Source organism: Vulpes lagopus, chromosome 19 (assembly GCF_018345385.1).
Source record: "Vulpes lagopus strain Blue_001 chromosome 19, ASM1834538v1, whole genome shotgun sequence".
Classification (NCBI taxonomy): Eukaryota; Metazoa; Chordata; class Mammalia; order Carnivora; family Canidae; genus Vulpes; species Vulpes lagopus.
The window spans coordinates 15,202,289-15,226,010 of NC_054842.1; the positions used below are offsets into that span (position 1 = coordinate 15,202,289).

Sequence of the window (23,722 nt, forward strand, 5' to 3'; positions counted from 1 at the left end):
ATGACACACAGCACAAATGGTAATAGCAAGTTACCTCTCAAGTGGAACCTTAGCAGCTTTGGAATGGTTACCTGAATGTGTTGAGAGCAGAGAAGCAGCACTTTCCAAATATATCCCCCAGCTAAGGATTTTTGGAATTGCTACAACGATTAACGATTATAAAGAAAAGACAGATTGTCAGAATACTCCTCTCTCTCTCTCTCTCTCTCTCTCTCTCTATATATATATATATATATATATATATATATATATATATATATTCTAAATGCCAAAATTGGCAGCCCAGCACATACAATATTGTTCACATGCTACAGATTTTGAATTATTAGACAGTCTTTGTCCAAGATTGATCTACAAGGAACAGGGGGTATTCTAGCTCTCCCCACCACTGTTTTGTTTTGTTTACTTTGCTCTCATTTTTATTTTCCCTGCAAGTTCCTTGGTATTAACTCACAAGTCTTTGGGTCAGTTTCTGAAGGGAACTCGGAAGTAGGCTGGATCAAATATCAAATGAAAAGTGTAAATAAATGGAATTATATTTTTATCTTGAGATCAAATTTTGTGGTGTCTCACTAAAAGAAGGTTTAGGAAAAAATAAAAAATAAAATAAAAAAAAAAAAGAAGGTTTAGGGCTATTTTGAAGTTTTAGCGCTACTTAGTCCAGGAATATTTGTGGAGAGTCTTACGGATTTCAATTATTACATTTAAGAAGGATTCACACAGTATTTACAGTCTCTAGATAATAATTTCATTCATGCTGCAATGTCAGGTGAATCAAAATTCTCTTATTGCACTCATTGCATACTACATCTAAGAATAAATTCCTTTTTCTTAAAACATTTTCAAATGCTCATGTCCAAAACTTAGAAATGTGTGATATATTTCCTTACTAGCCATCATAGTATAATAACTGCAGAGCAATTCTCTACTCCTAAATTATCCTGAGGACTATCTGCAGAGAAAGAAGGAAGACAATCTTTCCATGGTGCAGATTTTCCCATTCTCTTCTTTCTCCTGCCTTTCATTTTTATTTTTATTTATTTTTATTTTTTAAAGATTCTTAAAATTTATTTATTCATGACAGACACACAGAGAGAGGCAGAGACACAGGCAGAGGGAGAAGCAGGCTCCATGCTGGGGGCCTGACATGGGACTCGATCCTGGGTCTCCAGGATCACACTGAGGGCTGAAGGAAGCACTAAACCATTGAACCACCAGGGCTGCCCCTGCCTTTCATTTTTAATAAATCGGACTGAATCGTTAGATAGTATAGGAAAAGGGAGGCCTTCACTAAATGTATCAGAAATATTTATAAATATTTCTAAAACCAAAAAATGAAAAATATTACTAACATAGCATAAGAATTTTAATTGCATGTAAATTTAAACCAAATGTTACTGGGAAAGCTTGCCTTTTACTTTCCAACTTCTGCTCTCTAAGGAATTCCTAACTCAGGAGCACAGTGTCAGCAAAGTGACTCTGAACATGAACAGATATGAAATTTCTGTTTTCACTTAGTCTTGTGACACATGTGTTTTTATTCTTTCCTAAGACATCGTGGGACCCCTCAACTTTTAAGTCATAATATGAAAATCCCATTTTGTTATTATTCTTATAAACGGTGAATGATTGAGCAATATTCTCCACTAAAGGCAAACTGGGTGTTATTCTTAAATAGGATGGTCCTCTGAGGAGGGCCCATAATTTCCATTTTTTATACCAATTCAAACTATTTTTCCATGTTTCTCTTTATAACCAACAGCAGACATCAGCCAAGCATTGGGCTAAATATAGGGTTGAAGTCTCTTGACATGGGATAGTCAGTAGACCAAACACAGAGACTCACAGAGGCACCAACTCTCTGTAAAAACCGTTCTCCACATACACTAGATACTTAATATTAAAATCACACAAAATATCCAAGCACAGAACTAGTTTTCTGCTGTCAACTATTCACATACAACAATGCATTATTTGAATCACTTACAGTTGAGAGTCAAGCTTATTTGTAGAAAGCAGCTTTTGACTTTAATCAAGTCTCTCTATGTCTGCATTGAAAAAGTTTCTCCTTTGTCACTAAACAAAAGGAAACTCAAATTTTTTTCCTGATAAAATGTTTATGAAATACACAGAATAAATCCTGGCACATAGTGGGAGCTCAATGTCTTATGGTTTCAAGCAACAAGAGAAATGCATGGTGCCTGTTAATCATTTGGCAGGAAAGAAGAATACAGAGGGTATTCTGGGGTGAAGGAGAATGAATTGAGTAAAAACCCAAGAGTGGTATAAGCATGATGTGTCAGGAGAGAAAAGTGCCTGGCCTGCTTAGCGTTAAAGGTAAAGGTTGAAACCAAATGAACAGTACTGTGAGTGGATCCATATTACGCAGATACATTAAGCCCACACTGAGGAATTCAAACTCGATAGAGAATGGAATAACAAGTCACAGGTTTTCAGCAGGTAAAGGGCATGATTAAAGTACTGTTTAAAAGAGGCAAAAAATCTGCCAAAGTATTGAGTCCAAGTGTTCTCAACAAGAACTTGTGCTCACTGCAGCTATGTGATAAATGGCTACAATTTTGTCCCAGTTTCTAATCACAACCCAAATTATATACATGATGATTTCTTGGTACTACATCCATGTATGGAGAACCTAATATGTGGTTAAGCCATTTGTTATTTTATTCTCCCAGACCTTCACTGGATAACTTTTTCAGGTTTCAAGCATGTGCTAAGTACAAGTGAATGAGAAATGAACAAGATACAGTCTTTATGTATTTATTTTTTCCTAAAGAAGTTTATAATTCTTGCTCTTAATAGGCCCACGGTCAAAGAAAAATCACTGACTATACCTAGTTTGTTAAATGCTTGCTGGATTTTTGGGAGAACAAAGAGTTTTATTAAGGGGTACAGAGAAAGCATACTTGAGTCAGCTTGGCCAGGTGCAGAGGGAAAAGGAAGGCTCTGAAGACTTAATGTTCATCAGCTAAGTCTTACAAGTCAGGGAAGAGCAGAGAAACAAAACAGGAGAGGGATGACATATGAGAAATCAAGCAGCCAGGCTTCAGGACAAAGCAAACCTGAATTTATTTTCCATATTTGCTATTTTATAGTTGTGGGGGCTTGGGCAACTTCCTTGTCTCTCATATCTATAAAATAGATCATTATAACAACTTGAAAAAAACTGCCATAATGTTTATAAAGCTATTAGCATAACTTCTGTACATATTAAGTGCTCAATAAATACCAGACTATTATTAAATGGAGGGGGATGGATGATGTTTTAAGTAAAGGGAATAGGTACTTGATTACCTTTACATGTGGCATGTAAACAGATAGGGCTGGACATCTAAGAGATGAGAACTGATCAGGACCATTGGTGTGGCCACATGAGTTGCTCATTGTACAATTCCAGTTGTGCTATTTATAGGGACTACAATGTGAATGTTCTGACAGTCCCAGAATGCCACACGGCTCACATTATCCAAAAAGCACAGTAGCCTTTGTGTTAGAGAGTAGAGGACAGGCTAGATCATCAAAGATCTTATATTCTATGATAAGTAATTCAAAGTTTATCGCTTTTGACATCTCATTCCAGATGATAGAGACCTCGAAATTTACACGTATAATTGAATTTTAATAAAGATATACATCTTTAAATGTTCCCATTATTGAATAAATAAATGTTTTCTACTTTTGCATTTCAATACCATTAAATTATGCTGACACTGCTCATTAGCATTGTTTTTCTAGACAGCACAATTATTTTTAAAAATATATTGGAAATTCAAAAATCAATATATCACCATACAAAGAATCCTTATAACCTGTAACCACTGTTCCATGATTCCTTCAGGTCCTTGGCCTTCTGAATGCATTGTTTTTATACAATTGTGTTCAGATATTAAATACACAATTTCATAATTTGCTTCCCCTCCCCATCTTTTAATGGATGAACTGAGAAATACTTACTGGCCCTTATTTTGTGCAGGTCTTAGTTTTGCAGACAGAGTAAAATATGTTTACTCTCTCAAGAAAGTCATAGTCCAGAGGAGAAGACATAAATGTCAACCAATAATAACATCTCCAAGCAAAAGTATCTTCAGTAATCATCATACATCATGTATTGACCTAGTTAACAGCAGAGCATACATAGATTTTTCTATTTTTCTTTTTCCCAATTAACATCATACTGCAGCTAGTTTTTCATGCTGTTTCAAAGTCTTAATTATCTTTCTAAATTGTTGTAAAACACTGCTTTAACCAGAGTTCTGTCATTCCCCATTTTTGCATATTTGGGTCATTTCTGAGTTTCGGTGATATAAGGCAAAGATTGCATTAATGTCTTCAGCTTTTCCACACTTAAAATATTTCTTTGAAAAAAAATGATATGATTAAATTTATTTGCTTGAAGGTTTGCAAAGTTTAGTGACTCTTGAAATGCAGTAATAAAAAAAACACTTTCGCTTTTAAACGAATCTCATAAAAAGGAGGGATTCCTAATGCCCCTCTAAATTGATCTTTTTTCTTGGCTGACTTCTCCTGGAAAAATGATCAATAATTTCACCAATTATCAATAATTTCCACTTTGCTTGGGTTGATTTTTATGGATTAAAAAATCCTAAGGTTCTGTGCACTTTAAGTGAGCTTCTGCTCCCTGGACCAAGGACTCAGTTAAGTCTTAATGACGCACACATTACCCGGAAGGTCATTTTTTTCCCTGCTGGCTGGGATAGCTCCGACGTATGTGTGACCTGGACAAAACATCAGTCTGTTTTCTGCCTAAAGAGAGGGAAGCATTTCCTCTCTAAACTTAGAGACCAAGTTTGTATTTCTGGAGTGGATCTGAAGGTCATAGCCTCTATGTTTCCACATGTGTGCAGTTAGCTAATGAGGGCTGGGAATTCTGAAGACAACCATCTACAAATTGTTTAGAGAACAAAGCCCAAAAGAAACCATTTGCCACACAGAGCTTCAGGTAATTCTTTACCTCTTGAGTTAAATCTAAATGAGAAAGCCTTAACATGCCTTCCCCATTATTTGTCCAAAAATTCAAGGAACTGGCAATGTCAAAGTGTGCTCGTTGCTATGGAGGACCACAGATGCCAAGTCATATAGGATGTTAGAGTTTCTGATGCCTAAGAAATTCATAGATGCCTATTGATAATAATCTTCAGATTGACTAGAAACCTGACAAAATACACCCATGCCCTGCCTAATAATCACTTAATTTTGATTATAAATATAAAATGGTTGCCTTGCTACTACACTATTTCCTACAAAAATTCCATCAACAAAAACAGACTAAATGCAAATGATGGTGCCAGAGAAGTAAAATAATTCTCTCAATAGCCCCAGTAATGAGGACCTAGTTTTAAGTTCAGCATTTGAAAGCAGAATATTATGCCTGAGACATGTAACTCTCAGGGACCAGACAAGGAAGAAATGGTATCACAATCCAAACATTCTAACAATTCAGACTCAAAACTTGGGCAAGCGATTCTAGAGTGAAGTCAAGGGAATAAAGCATGTGCCTAAATAGAGCTCTTCACAAAACTAAACACAGATGCTTAAAGTTTCTTTAAAACACAAGGGAATGAGAGATCAGGCAGCCTTTGGGTTGGAATTAGAAGCTTTAAGGCAACTTGAGACAATAGGAAACTATGTGGCTGGGGGAAGAACCTTTTGAGAAAAACCAGATTGAAAAAGGAAAAATTGACACAGGCATTTGTGTGTTTTGCAGCAAGTACTAGTTTGTGGATAAATTCAAAACATTCAAAGTCTTTTTGATCAGACTTTATCATACTTTTAGAATCCCAATAAGAAATTAGTTGTTTGTCCCTGGGCTCATCCATCAAGGAGATAATGACCCCAAAACACTGTTCACAGCTAAGTGCATACTATTTAAAGGAAAGAGGGGAGCCTGGGTAAGTAATTGGAATAGAGTGGCCTCTTCAGAGGTCTTAACCTTATCCTCATGAGCAAACACGGGAGGCAAGCCAAACAGAACTTAAATAAGATGAAAGAGTGTTTGCTGTGAAACTCTACCACATAGGCCCTTTAAGAAAGCACATGCCTCATTCTGAACCCTGGGAGGAAGGGAGATTATCAACTGCACTTTGTCTTCCTACCACCATCCATAATCCTGTGATATTCTCCTACTTAAAACTGATTAAACTGCTGCCCACTTTAAAGTTAACACAGGTAAAAAAAAAATTAAAAAATAAAGTTAACACAGGTAGAAAGCTAGACAAATGTAACTTAAGGGCAAAATTGAAGTTAACAGAAACCATTCTCAAAAAAATATATGGAATGAAACAAGACGATCAAAATATTTTCAAAAGATGCCTATGCTTTCAAGGCACAATATGCACACTATTATATTGTTATTGTTATATAAGAATATAGCTATTGTTAGTGAGTGACAGAACAGAGCTAGGACTGCCAGTCAATGCTGTCTCCAGTGGGATGGAAGTGGGTGGGTAAAAGCTGCTGCACATATTTTTTTTTTTTCCCAAACCATCCACCTTTACCCAAAATAAAAACATTGTCCTTGTGTCTGTCTGTCATTAATAACATCCAGAACCATTTACCGCTAGCCTTACTTACAGGGATTATTTTAAGGAAGGAAGAGCAAATAACCAACATTTCTAGGCTTGCTTCCTCATCAGTTAAATGGGGATAGAGAATAACCCTTGGAGTTACTTGATACCCATTCAAGAAGGCAAAGGCTATTCAAAGTTGAAGGCTTGCCTTCAGGGCCAAAGGGGTATGCAAGTGAGTGAAGTGGGCTGGTTTTAAGAAAATTAATGGTGATTAAGCTTCCACTAAAAGGATTCACATAAATACTTTTAAGCAGTGTTGTTCCCAAACAACATTCCTTTGTTAGACAAATTTCCCCTTTTGATGAACGACAGGAATGTTCTAAGAGACTTATAGATTCCAGTATGCTCAACCAGTATTTGACCAAGCCTGAGTTGACAGCACATTAGTACAGATATATCTCTTGCCCCCATAACCACTGCCTACCATATTTCTGGGCTCCTCCTTCCCATAGTTCACAGCTCCTCATCAACTCACTCCCCAACTCACTGTGTTAAGCAGTTTCTTATCTCCTGGGCAAACAAACCAAAGACACCATTCTTGACCCTTACTATGGGGATTTTTTTTTTCTCATGTCCCAGTTCTTCAGTGTGTTTATTTGGCTCACTGGTCAATAGGGTTGGTCACTAGTTTGGTGGAAAATAGGTTGAAGACTTTCCTTCCTATGCTTAACGGAATTCAGATGGGAAAGATTAAAATGTTGGCAAATGCTGATGGGTCTGATAGCCCTTGAAGCTACAAAAGACTGCAGTTTAACAGTGGTACTAAAAGTCTCCCTCCCAAAACAGATAAACTATCCTCTGGTTTGCCAAGTGTCTGATGCTTCGATCAGTTCATGTACCGTGCTGGCCTTTGTTGGTTTACAGAAGTTCCCTTGTAAGCTGAAATCATCTTATCTGGAAAGTTATACTCTATATACTTTTTAAAAGAATGTCCTTAACAAGAACAGAGTCAAAAGACTGGCTCTAGACTACTAACTGGGGGAAGACAGAGAGAGAGAGAGAGAAAAAAAAAAAAAGATAGGCTAAAATGGACAACATAGAATATAAATAGGATATTTAGTTGTATTAATAGTCCATATTATTAGGACATGATTGATGGAAATACAATAAAGCAAAGTAGAAATGTTAAATTTTTACACAGATTTCAAGCATATATTAATTCATTAATGCTTGAATAAGCTTTTATTTGATAATTGCATATGCAGTGTTAACTCATTATGACTTGTCTTACATTATCCTCTCACAATAGAAGGAGAAAAAAAAAAAAAAACACTACCTGATTGCTATCTAAGGCAGAACAACTTCCCCAGGACTTCTTCGGTTTATGTGATATAGCAGATGCTTAGTTATAAACAACTATAAGGATTTTACTCCAAGCTTCTCTTAATAAAATTGCATTTTATTAAACTTAAACTTTAAGGCAAATCTTTAGTTAATGGCTTTTAAAATTCTCTTAGGATATAGATATCTCATATATTTTATCCCTATCTCCCTCTCTCATATACACAAACATACTGACATACGCATGCACTTACATATCGCATACACATGTATTTGTATAATAAATATACAACTAAGGATATTAATATACAATAACACTTATGTATGTACGTCTAGTTCACCTGTAGTTACTCCAATTCAGTTCAAAACAAATTAGAAATTTAAAATAAACAGGAAAATTCTGCTTTTCATATGGGAATTTTTGGCTTTTTTTTTTTCTTTAGAGAGGGAGAGGGGGGGAAAGAGAGAGAGAGAGAGAGGAGGGGCAGAGAGAGACAGGGAATACCAAGCAGCCTGTGCATCCAGTGTAGAGCCAAACATCAGGCTCAATCTCACAACCCTGAGATCAAGACCTGAGCCAAAATCATAAGTCCAGTGTTTAACTGACTTCTTAAGATTTTATTTAGTCAGGAGAAAATATTTGCAAACCATATATCTGATAAAAGGTTAATATCCCAAATATATAACAGACTCATATAATTCAACAGCAGAAACAAATAACCATATTAAAAAATGGGCAAATATCTGAATAAACATTTTTCCAAAGAAGACATACAAGTAGCCAACAGGTATATGAAAAGATGCTCAGCATTACTAGCCATCACAGAAACACAAGTCAAAACCACAATGAGATATCACTTCATACTCATCAGAACACTTATATCAAAAAGATAAGATATAACAAATGCTTGTGAGGATATGTAGAAAAAGGAACCCCCATATAGTGTTCTTGGGGATGTAATTTAGTATAGTCATTATGAAAAATAGTGTGGTGGTTCTTCAAAAACTAAAAACAGAACTATTGTATGATCCAGCAATCTGTCTTCTGGGTATACACTCAAAGGTAATGAAATCAATAACTCAAAGATGTAGGTATTTATAGATGGGGGGTATTTACTCCCCCATGTTCATTATAGCATTATTCACAATAGCCCTATTGTTAATATTGTTCCCTAAATTAATATTGTTTCCTAAAATCTTTTGTTTTAGCTCTTGCTTTTTTCATAGTGGACAAGCCCTGAAAATGTGAACAGCTGTGATATCTGCAGCATCTTATTATTTCTTCTTGAAAGACATTGTGTCTTTATAAGTGTCATAGAGAAGGTGTTCAAAAGATGCTTTATGAACACAGGTTTCTTCCAACTCAGGGCTGATGTAAGCTAAATGACCAATAGATCTATCTGGATGTCTACTAATTAAAATGAGCTGCCCTTTTCTTTTTTTTTTTTTTTTTTTCCTTTTCTTAAAAGAAGAAGTACAAATTAAACACAGACCTTGCTATTTCTCTCTTATTCCACAACACAGGGAGGAAATCATGCCAAAAGAGACCTTGTACCACCAACATTTTATGGATAAAGAGACATTTGAGCTGACTTAGAGTCACTTGCAGAACCATAACAAATGATACTTTCATCTCTCAAATTCAATTTTTGTTTTTATAGTTTGCGATTTTTTTTAGCCATATGCACAAGGTGGGTTTTTTTTCCTCCCCCATACTCCAGGTGTCTCATTTCTTTACTAAAGGACAGAAAAAAATAGCTATTTTAATAGCAACATGAATAACCGATGAGTCAATAAGAACAATGACAAATATCAAATCAAATGACTACAAACCATACTTTAAGCCAAATATACTTTCACTGTGACTTCAAAACTAAGGATGTGAGAATATTTAGTCTTTCTTTTTCTTTTTTTTTTCTTTTTACCTTTGAACTTATGAAACATGGAGTGAGCCACATAACAAGGGGTGAACAAGAAGCATTTTTTTTTGAGAACCAACTGGACTCCATTAGAATGAATTTTGCCACCTGCTATTGTGACAGAATGTGTTTGTCCTCAAAGATACAAGGTTTATAGGCCTTGAAAAATCCTGATGGGTATCAAATAGCCAGGACCAAAATGTATGAAAAAAAATCCTTTAATACTTACACTTTTTGCTATTAACAAACCAGGCTCAATAAGTATATGCCAATTCATGAAATACATATTCCTTGAACACTGAAAATGTACTCAGAATTGCATTAAATTACATAAGATAGTAGGAGCTCAAAAAAAATAAAAAGATAGTAGGAGCTCTAGACCATCTGGTTCCTATGAGAAAAAAAATCCACATCCAAGGCCACAGAAAAATTTACCTGATGTATGCACCAGATACATTACAGACATGGATCCACGTAATTCTGAAAACACTTTTTTCATCATTGGTACAAATAACCTCATATGACTATTGAGGAAACGGATGTTTAGAGATATTATGTAACTTGTCCAAGAAAACTAAAATTACTTAGAGATTTTCATGGTATAGACTTCCTTTGGAAAATCCCTCAAGCACTAAATGAGGTTTCTTTTTTTTTTTTTTAATTTATTCATGAGAGACACACACACACAAAGAGAGAGAGAGAGAGAGAGAGAGAGAAAGAGAGGCAGAGACACAGGCAGAGGGAGAAGCAGGCTCATGCAGGGAGCCTGACATGGGACTCGATCCCAGGTCTCAGGATCAGGCCCCGGGCTGAAGGTGGCACTAAATTGCTGAGCCACCCAGGCTGCCCCCTAAATGGCGTTTCTTTTGAAAAACTACATGTTTTGAAATCTTATATTTGAAAGTATATTTATTTATATGATAATATAAATTTTCATTTTTTTATTGTTTTTAGTTTTCATATTTTAATAAACTGGAAACACATATATCATATTTGTCCATTATACATTATTATAATTTTCATGTTATTTAAAATATATTTAATTCCCATATATTTATGAAATTAATGATGAATGAAAATAGTTAACTTCAGATAGTAAAAGGAATAATTCCATTCTCACAAAATATTCTCAGTTAAAATGCTTACTTGTAAAGAATAACTCCAGGAAACACGTGTATGTGTATGTCTTTGGAATCCCTGGTGTTTTTATATACCTGGCCATGTTCGTTCCTTCCATTGATGCAACCTCAAAAGCTCCCAGAGAGAAAGATAAAGCCTCTGGAATCTATGTAACCACCCTGAACTGTCTATTTCCTTAATACCTTAGCAATAGAAAGTAAGTCCCATCAGAACCTTAAGGGGTTTTATAATCTAGTTATAATAATCACAAAAGTAAGAGTCATAAGATAGCATAAGATCTTTGACTCCAGATGATGCTCAAAGCAGCAGCATTGTAAAGTGGGATTTTGGAGTTTTTGTGGGTTTTTTTTTGGATTTTGTTTTTTTTTGTTGTTGTTTTTTGAGAGAGAGAGAGAGAGAGAGTACACAGTGAGCCAGAGGGGAGGGGCAGAGGAAGAGAGAATCTTAAGCAGTCTCATACCAGGGGTGGAGCACTATATGGGGCTCTATCCAACAACCCCAAGATCATGACCTGAGCAGAAATCAAGAGTCAGACACTCAACTGACTGAGCCACCCAGGCGCCCTCATAAAGTGTTTGAGGGGATCCCTGGGTGGCTCAGCGGTTTAGCGCTGGCTTTTGCCCCAGGGCACGATCCTGGGGTCCTGGGATCGAGTCCCACGCCTGGCTCCCGGCATGGAGCCTGCTTCTCCCTCTGCCTGTGTCTCTGCCTCTCTCTCTCTATGACTATCATAAATAAATAAAATCTTTTTAAAAAAATAAAAAAATAAAAATAAAGTGTTTGAGTAGGATGGAAAGAGTCTAGTGAGAACTTCTTGACAAGGTGAATTTAGGAAGAAATACTTGATACAGACTAGTAGAGGTAAGAACAGTGAGCACTTTTTATGTGTATTAACAAAAGTCAAATTCTACAAATAGAGAACTGAAACACGGAACAGGAAAGTAAACAGAATATCTGAATAAAAGGATTTCTGTTAGGTTAGAAAATATGGATTAGTAAAAGTCATGTTCAGATTATGGGAGGAAACAATATTACTATCCTATTTTATTTTTAAGCCATTTTAAACTCCATAGATATTATTTAAATTTTTTTCCAATAAAATAATTTCTGTATGTGCAAAGAGTTAGGAAGGTAAATTATAGTATTAACTATAATACTAGTATTTGATGCCAAATACTAGTATTTGATGCCAAAAATAATTTTATACTTAAAACAGCAGTGTTACCTACTACATTTAATATCTGTGGATAGTTTTCCTTTTGCCTCATAGGTATATTAACAGTGATCAAAAGCAAATGCTGAGTAAATATATGGCTAAAAAAGACTTCTGAAGAAACCTGTGTAGGTGTATGACTACCAAAACTTAAGTACATATTTTGCTTTACACTTATTTCAAAGACCTCTCAAAGCTAACACAGAATAATAATAAAAAATGAAAATGAAATAATAATAATAATAGGGGACTCCTGGGTGGCTCAGTGGGTTAAGTGTCCAACTTCTGATTTTGACTCAGGTCATGATTTCAAGGTCCTCAGATCAAGCTCCATGGAGGCTGCTTAAGATCCTCTCTCTCGCCTCTCTCCCTGCCCTCCTCCTGCTTGTGCTCTCTTTTTCTCTCTCAAAAAACAGAAACAAATCCCCCCAATTTAAAAAAAATGATAATAAAGAACTCTCTAAAATATTTAAGATCCTGAATTAGAAATAACTGGATTGGAAGGATTATTTTTAACAGGAGAAAACATCTTTAGTTGTAATTATTTATGTAAGCTAGAGACAACAAATGGAGACCAGTTACCTTCAAAGAAGTTACTCTTTCTGAACTCTGGCTATAACACTATAAAAATTGGCTTTTTTTTCCAAAAGATGTCCAGGATGAAAACACTAAGGAAAAGGTAACTGCTGGATGATTCTATGGAAGCTTGATGTACTAAATGAAGTTAGCAAAGTTCCTACACAAACTTACTTGTTCTGAAATGAAAATAAAAGTCAATATCAATACCAAATGAAGCAAATATATATATATACACATATATAATATATATAATGTATAACATATATATATGTGTATATATATATATAATATAACATATATATGTTGGTCACCTGTGATTAGTGGTAAAATTAATACTGGAATAGATTAAACTTTATAAAAGAAGTTCAGGGAAATATCCCACACTTCATTTTCCAAAGGGAAATGCAGTTGTCTAAATAGAGCTGTTTTTGGCTTTTTTTTTTTTTTTTTTTTGAAACCTAATCCCATTATTTGAAAATTGAATAAATGTGTTTTTCAAGTCATTTTGCTTCATGGGCTTCTTGCTCAATAGACTGTGAGCCCACCTGGGGGAGGTGCCTATTCCCTTCAAAATGTAATTCCTCAGACTCATAAATTTCACAGAACATTTATTTTAGTTTGCGCTGATTTGGGGAAATAACAGGTACTAGAAATGAGGCTTTCCATGGTGTTTAGTTTCTTCCTTTACCTACTTTATTTCTATGTGGACAAACTCAGAGTAGGTATGTTATTTTCTGGAAACCAAATAGTTCCATTGACACATATACACTCTACCCAGGTGCATGGCCAGAGGTAGGGGCTACCTCAAACCTTACAATGATTTTACATAAAAATATGGCAGCATATAATATCTACCCCTTCCTCCACATTCATTGGATTTAATATAGATAGAAATCTCTACTTCTCTCTTTTGCTACATAAATATTCCTGGTCAGTAATGAAGAAAACTAAATGATAAATAAATTGAATACTTCAAATCTGTCCAAGTATATGGCCTCATATCTAGTTACTTAAAATACTTTTTAAAGACTGCATGGGGCATCTGGTTGGCTCAATCTGTTGGGCACCTGATTCTTGATTTTGGTTTATATCCTGATCTCGGGGTTGAGGGGTTGAGCCCTGCACTGGGCTCTGCGCTCAGTGGGGAGTCTGCTCGGGATTCTTTCCCTTTGCTGCTATCCCCATTTGTGCACTCTCTCTTTCTCTCCGAAAATGAATAAACAAATCTTTAAAAACATATGTAACATGGCCATGAATCTAGAACTGCCAAATGGATTCGTTCACATCCCTCCTTGAAACAATCTCGGAGGGTTCTATCCTTCTCTATAAAATTAGTAGAGCATGCAGAATTATTTTTCTTAAAGAAGAAATAACAATTTATGATTTCATTTAATAAAGAATGAATGATATCCTCCATGGATGATTTCAGAACTTTTAGATACTTGTCTTCAACTTTGATTTTAAGGGCCCAATGAAATGTTAAAGGCAACATTAGCTTCCATAAATATAATTCAACCAGCTTGTGACAACAAAGGCAGAAGGAGTATTTCAAACTCTTAGAAGTTGGTATGCTTGGCACACACTAAGTACGCTTATATCCTATGGCTATTAGGCATGGAAACTTTCTATGGAATATCCATTACTCATTCCCTCTGCTCTAAACACATAGCCTGTCAGAAAAATAGTGTGGGGAGGGGTACAGAGGAAGCCAAACTTAAAACGCAGGAAAAGGCAGAGACAAGTAAATTCATTGAAGATTTACACCATGTTTTCAATGGCTTCTTTCATTTAATTTCCCCTGGCTTTTTAAATTAGCAAATATACTGGACCCAGAGGGAAACATGGAGAAAAACAGAAAAACAAACAAACAAAAACACAAAGCAGTGCAAATCTATGTGACTTGTACAATAGCCCCTATTTGCTCCTTGCATTTGAGTATCTGAATGAACTGTGGTCTGCTTTTCATTATTCTCCATCTGGAGCTGTTGCCTGCTTTGTTCAGCAATTTCTGGTCATTTTGGCCTGACGGTGACTGTTTTGTTTTATGTTGCCATATTTTACAGAATGAAAGCTGCCACAGCCACCACCCAAGAAAGAACAATCTTGAAAACGAGAGGTTATGTTGAAAGAGTTCTCCATGACCCTTTCCAGAATAGAGAATGAGTGTGTTTCTCTGGGTCTGCCTACTGTACAGAACTTCAGAATGTGAGTGGGATACAAGGAGGGAACAAAAGCCTTTCTTTCAGATGCTAAGTTAGGGTTAAGACTAACATTGAGCTAATACATCAAGGTTCATTTCGATGCTTTTTCTTTCCATCTCCAAGGAGACTAATGAATGTACTTCCTCACACTACAATACACAGTAACTTGCATGTAATATACTGCATGTGCAACTGCTCATGAAAAATTGAATTTATATCATGTCTTTAAAAACAAAAATAAATAAGTCTTGTCTTCCCAAGATTTGGTTTTAATTGCATAGCCTGAGTCTAGAGGCAAAGTTGCAAATGGTTCAGAAGCAAGTGTCTCAGAGAAGACCAAATCCAATTTGCATTCTCTAATGACAAGCCTGGTGCTCTTAGTGATTTTGTTTGAAAAAGCCGCCTCACTCTTTCCATCTCCTTCCTGAAGAAAACCACGGTCAAGAAGAACTCCATTTCTGCTGATTATTTAAAGATGCAAAACACAACATTAACTCCCAATCCATTACCACTTTAACCTGACATTTCACAAAAAAACAAAGAAATATATCGTCACAGGCTCCTCATATTTCATAAAAAGAACCACCAAAATACAATCAAAACCAGATCATTTTTCCAAAAACTGTTTCTTTGTTTGTTTTGCCTGAGAAGACAACAGATTTGGAGAAATGTAAAATTAATAATAGTCTATCACCCATATTCCCACCACCTTAATATATTTTGTTGTTTAATATCACCAGTATTTTATACTATAGCTAACACCAGGTATGGTTGAGTGTTATCCATATCCATTTAACTATCAAATCAGGCCATATTGCTATTATTATCATTTTATGGATAGGTTAACTGAGGCATCCAGAAAAGTTGAGTCATTTACCACAGGTCACACAGCTTACTTAGTGGAATGGCAGTGTTCAAACCAGGCAGTCTGGCTTCACTCCAGACATAAGCATAAGCCATACTTACTCTCAGATATTAATGTAGATCCATATTTATTGTGCACATTGTTATATAGTCCTCTATATTCACTTGAATTCCTATAATAAACATGTTCATTGTCTGACACAGCATAATCCTCTTCACTATCAGTGGTATATGCACCATAAGCTAGAATTGGGAGGATGCCTGTTTGTTCAATACAGAGAATGAGTGCTCAGGGGGTGCATATCTACATATTCCTTAAACATTTGTTTGAATAATATATTTGGAACAACATTCTCAGTGTAATTACTAGCGTCAAAATATGTCCTTTATTGTTCTCTCCAATCTGACTTTTTAAAAAGTCTCTGTCAACTTAGGATGATATCAGCAAATATGAGTGAACCAGATGTGTGGAACACAGCATCGGATGGCCTGCATGAAATAATGTTTGCTACCTGAGTGGATATGAATGATCACTGCAAATTACTTTAATTGGCATGTTTCCAACTGTTTTCTGACTCACCCTGAAGCCATTGCTCCTTTGTAGCCCTCTCAAGTGTTTGCTGTGTTTTGTTCTTTGTTTTTCCTTTCTCACATCTCTTCTCCCAATGGGCCTATACGTGGAGAGTCTTCCTTGTTCCTAAGTCCATCTAGTTTTGCTCCTACCTAAAATCTCCAATTTAGAATTTGTCATAAGAAAATCTTACAATCAGTGTGGAATCTTCATTTTCACTATTGTCTAGATATCCCCCCGCCCCAGTATCATTGCTTTTAGCTCTCCATAAATATTTTCTGGATCAGTTACTTTCCTTAATACTATTCTTGCTTCGTTTCTTGGATATTTCAGTAAGTATTTAGATGGTTGTTTCAATGCCTTGTTTTATCAGTTCCTTGAGCTCCTCAATGATGTCACATCTTCCTTAACCTTAGAAACACACTTTCATGGTTATAATTAACAACGGTAGATAATTTTCCATAAATATAATTGCTACCTCTTCACAAATGCATGTTGTTTGTACTGGTAACCATTTCAAGGGCCATTCTTCTGAAAGAGATACTCTAAATAGGATTCAGAATATCACTGAAACAATATTTTCCCCTCAAAGATGAAAGTGGCATGACAGTAATACCTTTCTGATCATGAGTGCTTACTTTTAGGATACCACCTCCATATACATGAGGAAGACTGTGATTCAGAATCACTACTGTTAATCCACAAGCTCTAAATGTTGAGGCCAAAAAAGGCAACTAGAGGCTTTTATTTATGTGTGTATAACGATCACATGTTCCCTCCACCCTCTTCACACTACCTTCAAGGCAAAAGGTCTAATAGCCCTCTGCCTTCCCATAAAGTCATCTTTGGCTGCCCTTTTATTAAATGATTTCCCTAGGTAGGTCTATGGTCCGTCTCTTCCTTTCTCTTTCCCTTTCCTCCATTCTTTCCTCTCTCTTTCATCATCTTTTATATTTATCAGTGCTTATTATGAACCTTGTAATCCCCAAACCACTTTTTTTAAAAGGTTTAATTTGAGAGAGAGAGAGAGAAAGTGAACAAGAGTGAGAGAGAAAGAGCATGAGTGGGGGGGGGCGGCAGAGGGAGAGTGAAGGGAAGCAGACTCCCCACTGAGCAGGGAGCCTGATGCAGGACTCCATCCCAGGATCCTGGGATCAATACCTGAGCCGAAGGCAGGTGTTTAACTGACCGAGCCACTCAGGCGCCCCACCAAGCCACTCTTTAAACCCATGCTACAATGAACAAAAATATTTTGTATCAGCAAACTCAAAATGTATATGTTTATATGTTTAAAACATATGCATAGTAAGACTATATTATTATTTTCTAAATCATACACAGAAAGTTGATATAAAAACAGAGATATGTTCTAATATTTTCTTCGAGCATTCCTGGCAGATCGTCTAGCCTTCCCCTGCAACACCTCACTGTGAAGGTAAGCTTTCTAGATTACACAAGTCCTGTCTCAATTGAGCTTAAGTCTCTTTGGAGAGAAAGAGAGAGAGAATTAAATAAGTAGTTACAAGAAAATGTGGATAAGAGTGTTAGGAGTTTCCTCTTTTCTAATTATGTGGGTCTGCTCAATTAAATTCTAAAATTCTTTCTCCCAAACGTTCCCCAAGTCCATCCATTCTGACTTAATAAACTTCATTCCCCCAAAAGAAATCTTTATCTCCTCCTTTCACAGTATTTTGTACATATCTCTATTATAAATATCTTTGGTATACTTTCTCATGTATTACGTTGATCACACTGATTCTAACAAGCATTTTAGGATCAATTTCTTGGTTTTCTTGCTAGTTTCCTTTTCAAACTGAACTATTAGATGACAGGAACCATGTCTTATTATTTTTTGTTTTGTAGTACCTAAATACCTAGCGCATTTTTGAGTTTCTAGGAGACATGGAATGCTTTTTTTTTTTAATTGCAGAATAGAACCTGACTACTACCAAATAGCCTGGGATATATTTTCAGTATATGAATGTATAGATTCAGTATATGAATCTATATGAAATATAGATTATATCTATATGTGAAATAGCGGCAGTCTTTAGAATGATCTTAGCCCCACTATACTTCTTGATGTTAGTATCATAAAAAAGGCTGGATTACAGGAGCAATAAATAGCATATGTTACAAGAAGCATTCCGGTTTTCTAGTAAGAACTGAGTCATGCAAGAGAGGCCATACAGATTTCACAAATAGTATGTAATGCAACCCTTGAAAGAGTAAGGGATTCCCAGACATGAAGAAACATGAGTCACAGATATAGTCAAGTAACTTCAGAAATGTTTCCAGGGGAAAAAAAAAGCCTTAATAAGATACCAACTCAGGTCCCGAGAGATGCCAACAGCAGAAGCTTAGACACAATGGGTCCATCCGTAAATTCATTCCTAGTCAACCAATGTTGCTAAAGCTTTAAAGAACAGATAAATTAAAACGTGCTTCGCATGGGGAAGTTTTCCCCAGAGTTCCTCATTTTTATATAGGAAATCAATTTGCATCACTGATGATATCATTCAAATCAGACAACCCAAAGTTGTTAAGAGGTAATTTAGTTTTACGCTGAAGCAATTTGATACTTGTTCTGATTTGTGATTTTCATTTTGTTTGTTAATGAAAAAAATTAATGAACAATGTTACTAGAAATACAACTCATCAAAGCCTTGGCATTTTTAAAAGGTTTCCCATGTACTATATGCCATGATCATTGCGCAACTGATGCCTGGACCTCTGCCTTGGAGGAATCATCAATCCAACAGCCTAGGCAAGAGCCCACCTCTTGCCTAGACACAGATGCCCTTAGACATACCTTTGCACTGATTTGTGTTTTTGTCCAGAATTGCCTTTGTGGATACAATCTTTCCATACCTGAAAGAGAGAGAGAGGGAAAAAAATCCATGTTATTATAGCCCAATGAAGACGCTTAAAATACTTTAATGAACTTCGGTGCACACACAATTGAGCAGGAATAAACCAAGAAAACAAGCTCAGTACTCCCATTTCACACCTGGATGATCGCTTTTCACCAGTTCTTCTTTATAACTAGAGAATGTGCTTCCTTACATAATCACTGGGTTGAGCCTTCAAAAATAGACCTGTCAGGCTGTCATAGGTGGCTGAAAGGGGGTTTCATGTGATTGTGATCAAAGTAAATCACACTGTGGATTGCTGGAGAAAAGCACAGACCTTGGCGCCAGGCTGAACGGGGCTTACATCCAGCTCTGGCGCTGACCTAGTGTTGCAATGCTGAGCAGTTTAACACAATTTCACCAAAGCCATTTTTTTCATCTGGAAAAAATGAGAATTGTAATAATTCCCTTTCAGGCTTTGGGACAGGGTTAAATTGAAATATTAAGATTTCCTAGCAGTGCTCCTATGATAAATGGGATTTTTTTTTTCTACTGGAAACATATACTGTAAGTTAACTGAGGATAAGGACTGAATTTTGGATTCTCAGTGCCTGCTACCATATGTAATAGGTACTCCATGAATGTTTACTATAAATAAATAAACAATATGGGTAACCCAGTGGTACTCCATCTGCAATGAAGTGTCTACCAAAAATACATGTAAGTATATTCATTATTTTGTTATCTCTTGCAGAAGACCTAATCTAGGTTTTGTTTTTTAAAAGATGAGCAAACTGGAGAATGAAGCTCAATCTCTTTAAGCCTGTTTCCTAAGATATAAATGATAGAACTAAAGAAGATGATTTCTAAAAACCCCATCCTTCTTTAGGATTCCAGAAGGATGCTCCTGAATCATCACAACATGGATAAATTATCATGCAAATTTAAGTGCCAAGTTTACTAACAACTCACACTTATGGTGACAATTTCAGCCATGTCACAACGTATTTGGCAAGTTTTCTTTTAATTCTATGCTCCTAAGCAACTGTGAGTATATAGACAAATAGTAAATATCCCATGTAGTGATAAACTAGGTTCCCTATCATTACTGTTTCTTTTGCATTTATAGGACCCTCTTATTCTAGCATTAATTCTTTGGAGCATTTAGTGGTCATTTATTAATATTCTGGTGTTGATAATGTCATTGTTCTAGAAATGCCTTTGCCTCTTTTCTTTCCTACAGATGTTTTTGGTTTTCCTATTTTTGTTTTTATTTTTAGAGAGAGAGAAGGAGAGAGCATGACCCAGGGGCAAGGAACACAGGGAGAGGGAGAAAGGAAATCTCAAGTAGACCCCATGCCCAGTGCAGAACCTAACACCCAGCTCAATCTCACAACCCTGAGATCATGACCTGAGTCGAAATCGAGTCAGGCACTAACTGACTGAACCAATCCCAGGAACTTCTCATATGTTTTGATCAAGGATAGATTGAGGGTCCTCTAGAAATTTATGGAATTAATGCTATTATGAAAGTGATGCCACCAATAGCTTTGAAAAATCATTAGGAGCTGGCCTATTAATAGGTCACAGTAGAAACTAGAATATTCGTATATACTTAGATGAAGGGGTCTGGAGATAATTCTCCCAGGCCCCAACATGCCCCTTCTTAAAGTCAGCCAGAACTGGAATGAAGCTGTCCAATACCAAATTGAGTAGTTTTTGCCAGCATAATCATGAAATTTTTTTTTTTTTTTATAATCATGAAATTTAAGCTACTTATATCCCTGGTACCAGCATACTTTCTACACCTTTATAACCATAACTCTATAGTTAACTAAATCAAAGACAGCTAGAGCTGAAAGTGTCTACTACTATTTTGCAAATGTAAAAAAAAAATAATCTAACAGATTAATAACTTGATCAAAATCACGTAATTTGTGAAAGTTAAAGGAGGGGCCAGAATATGGGATTCTTAAGATTGGTACAGTGCTTAACCATTATACCACCTGCTTCCAAAACAGAAAAGCTACATATCTCAACTCTTCTAGTTTCATCAATTTTCATGTCTTTGAGAATTCAGGTATTTTGATCCAGGGTAATATAGTGTAGTAGTAAAAAGAATATGCTGTGGCAACAAATTGCCATGGCTCATATCTCAGTTCAGTCTGGGTATTTTTAATTGGCTAAGCAAGCCTTATGTGTTCTTTGTATCACTTCACCATCTATAATTTTACAAATCTATTTATTTAAATGTTCATTTAGGTTATTATTTGTTTAAATTTACATATACCTATGTACAAATATATAAAATTATGATAATAAGTCTCTACCTCAAAGGGTTGTTTTGAGGGTTAAGTGGAGTTTACCTAAAATGATAACAGTGGCTGGCACAGAATAAGAGCTCATTAAATATTAGCTCTTCTTACAATTATTTCCTTCCTGTTATCTGCTATATAAAAAAATCTCTAGTCCTTGGCATTCTCTGAGGTAGATTAGAAATAGAAGGGGGTAAAGTTCTGTCCCAAACAAGAGCTTTAAAACATTACTACTTAGACTATCAAAATCTTTCACTAAGAAATTTGGCAGATAAAATTATTTCCTAGAAGGATAATTTACATTTACCATTTATGTTGTTATTTTTAATATTAGGGATTACATTAACTATGTTGTCACTGTACTTAATCATATAAATGCCCATAGGTTCAAAGCTTTTGTTTGTTGTGTGTGTGTGTGTGTGTGTGTGTGTGTGTGTGTGTTAGGTACTACATGCCTATTACTATACAAGCCCACTTTCTCCAAAATTTCTCATTCCCCAACATCCCCATGCCAAAAAACACATATAGCCTCTCCTTCAAGCTCTATTTCATCCCAAGAGTTTCTCTTTTATGAAAATAATCAATAGGGGATCCCTGGGTGGCTCAGCGGTTTGGCGCCTGCCTTTGGCCCAGGGCGCGATCCTGGAGTCCCAGTATCGAGTCCCGCATCGGGCTCCCGGCATGGAGCCTGCTTCTCCCTCCTCCTGTGTCTCTGCCTCTCTCTCTCTCTCTCTCTCTCTCTATCTCTCTGTCTGTCTATAATAAATAAATAAATAAATAAATAAATAAATAAATAAATAAATCTTTAAAAAATTCTATTAAAAATAATAATCAATAAAATACTATTATATTTGAATGGTCTCTTTAGTATACAACGGTCCAATGTATCTATAATTGCACTTTTAAAAAATGTTTATTTATTTGAGAGAGAGAGAATGCAAGCATGGGAGAGGGGCATAGGGAGAGAGAGAGAGACACAGAGAGAGAGAGAGATCCCAAGCAGACTCCCCATCTGAGGGCAGATTCCTCACAGAGGGCTGGATCTCAACCCAGAGATCATGACCTGAGCTGAAATCAAGAGTTGGTTGTCCAACTGACTAAGCCACCCAGGCACCCCTCTATAATATATTGTACCTATTAATGACAGTAATGTTTGCTAAATTTGGGCTATTCAGGCAAGTAAACATTGGGAAGATTATATATATCTTAGTGTAGAAAACAAAAGGGAGAAGAAAGGGAACATTTGCTGAAACTTATTCTTCCACACACAGCACTATTAATACAGTATGGGAGAAGTAAAAACTAGAGGAAGAAAAAGAATTTAGAACATTTATAACCATCTCACATCAGGCACACAAACCCTTAAGACAAAATCCTTCTTAATTGGTTTCTAAAGCTAATCCTGAAAATTTTATATATAAGTACCTTCCAAATTAAAATTTAGCTCTATCTTTTAAAGAGGAAATTAAAAATTACTGTATCTCATAGTGAATTACATTTCCCAATGGGACTTTTAGCCTATGGTGTGCATATTGTCCTACTGTATCAATATTACTAGGATGTCTTTCTTTTCCTTCATTAAATGTAGTATATTTTTAAAAAGCTGTCATTTTATTATGAAAAAAAGGAAACGAAAGAAATTATTTCTTATGGAAAGCATTTGTGAATATTTTGGCAAGTAACTTTTTTCTAAAATGAAATTTTATGTCCCAGGAAACATTAAAATGCTACGATGAATGGAAAAATCACTCACACACACATACACACACTGACCAAAAGCAAATTATTGTATTTCTTGATTTCCCTTTTTTTCATTATACTCTAGGCAAGGTTTTCCAATAGTGCTGGAAAATGAAACAATGGGACATAACCGAGAGTACCTGACTCAGCCATGAGTCTGTGGAGTTAAAGGAATTTGATTCTTTGGCTCAGTTACAGTATTTTGCATTAACAATTATTCCACAAAGCTAGGATATGCTTTAAACAACAAGAGAAGGTATTTAATGGGCCATTGGTTCCAGTTCATGTTTGAACTCTCCTGGTGACAAACAGGTACTTTCTGCATGACTGGTGCTGTATTCTCTATGCTCTGCAAAATCAACATCTGATAGAGGTAAATAAAGTTTAGACTTTTTTTTTTTAAGATCCAAACCACCATAAACAGAAAAGCCACCAATGTAAT

The 23,722-nt window shown here is 35.8% G+C and overlaps 1 protein-coding gene across 21 annotated transcripts in view; it reads right to left on the reverse strand.

Annotated features, from left to right (window-relative positions):
• The window catches only part of RBMS3 (RNA binding motif single stranded interacting protein 3), a 1,727,904-nt gene that overhangs the window by 467,350 nt on the left and 1,236,832 nt on the right, over positions 1–23,722 (reverse strand). For all 21 annotated transcript variants that reach the window (XM_041733599.1, XM_041733601.1, XM_041733598.1 and 18 more), the window contains one exon: positions 19,186–19,244. In XM_041733599.1, coding sequence (XP_041589533.1) covers positions 19,186–19,244 — 59 coding nt within the window. The remainder of the gene's footprint in view (positions 1–19,185; positions 19,245–23,722) is intronic.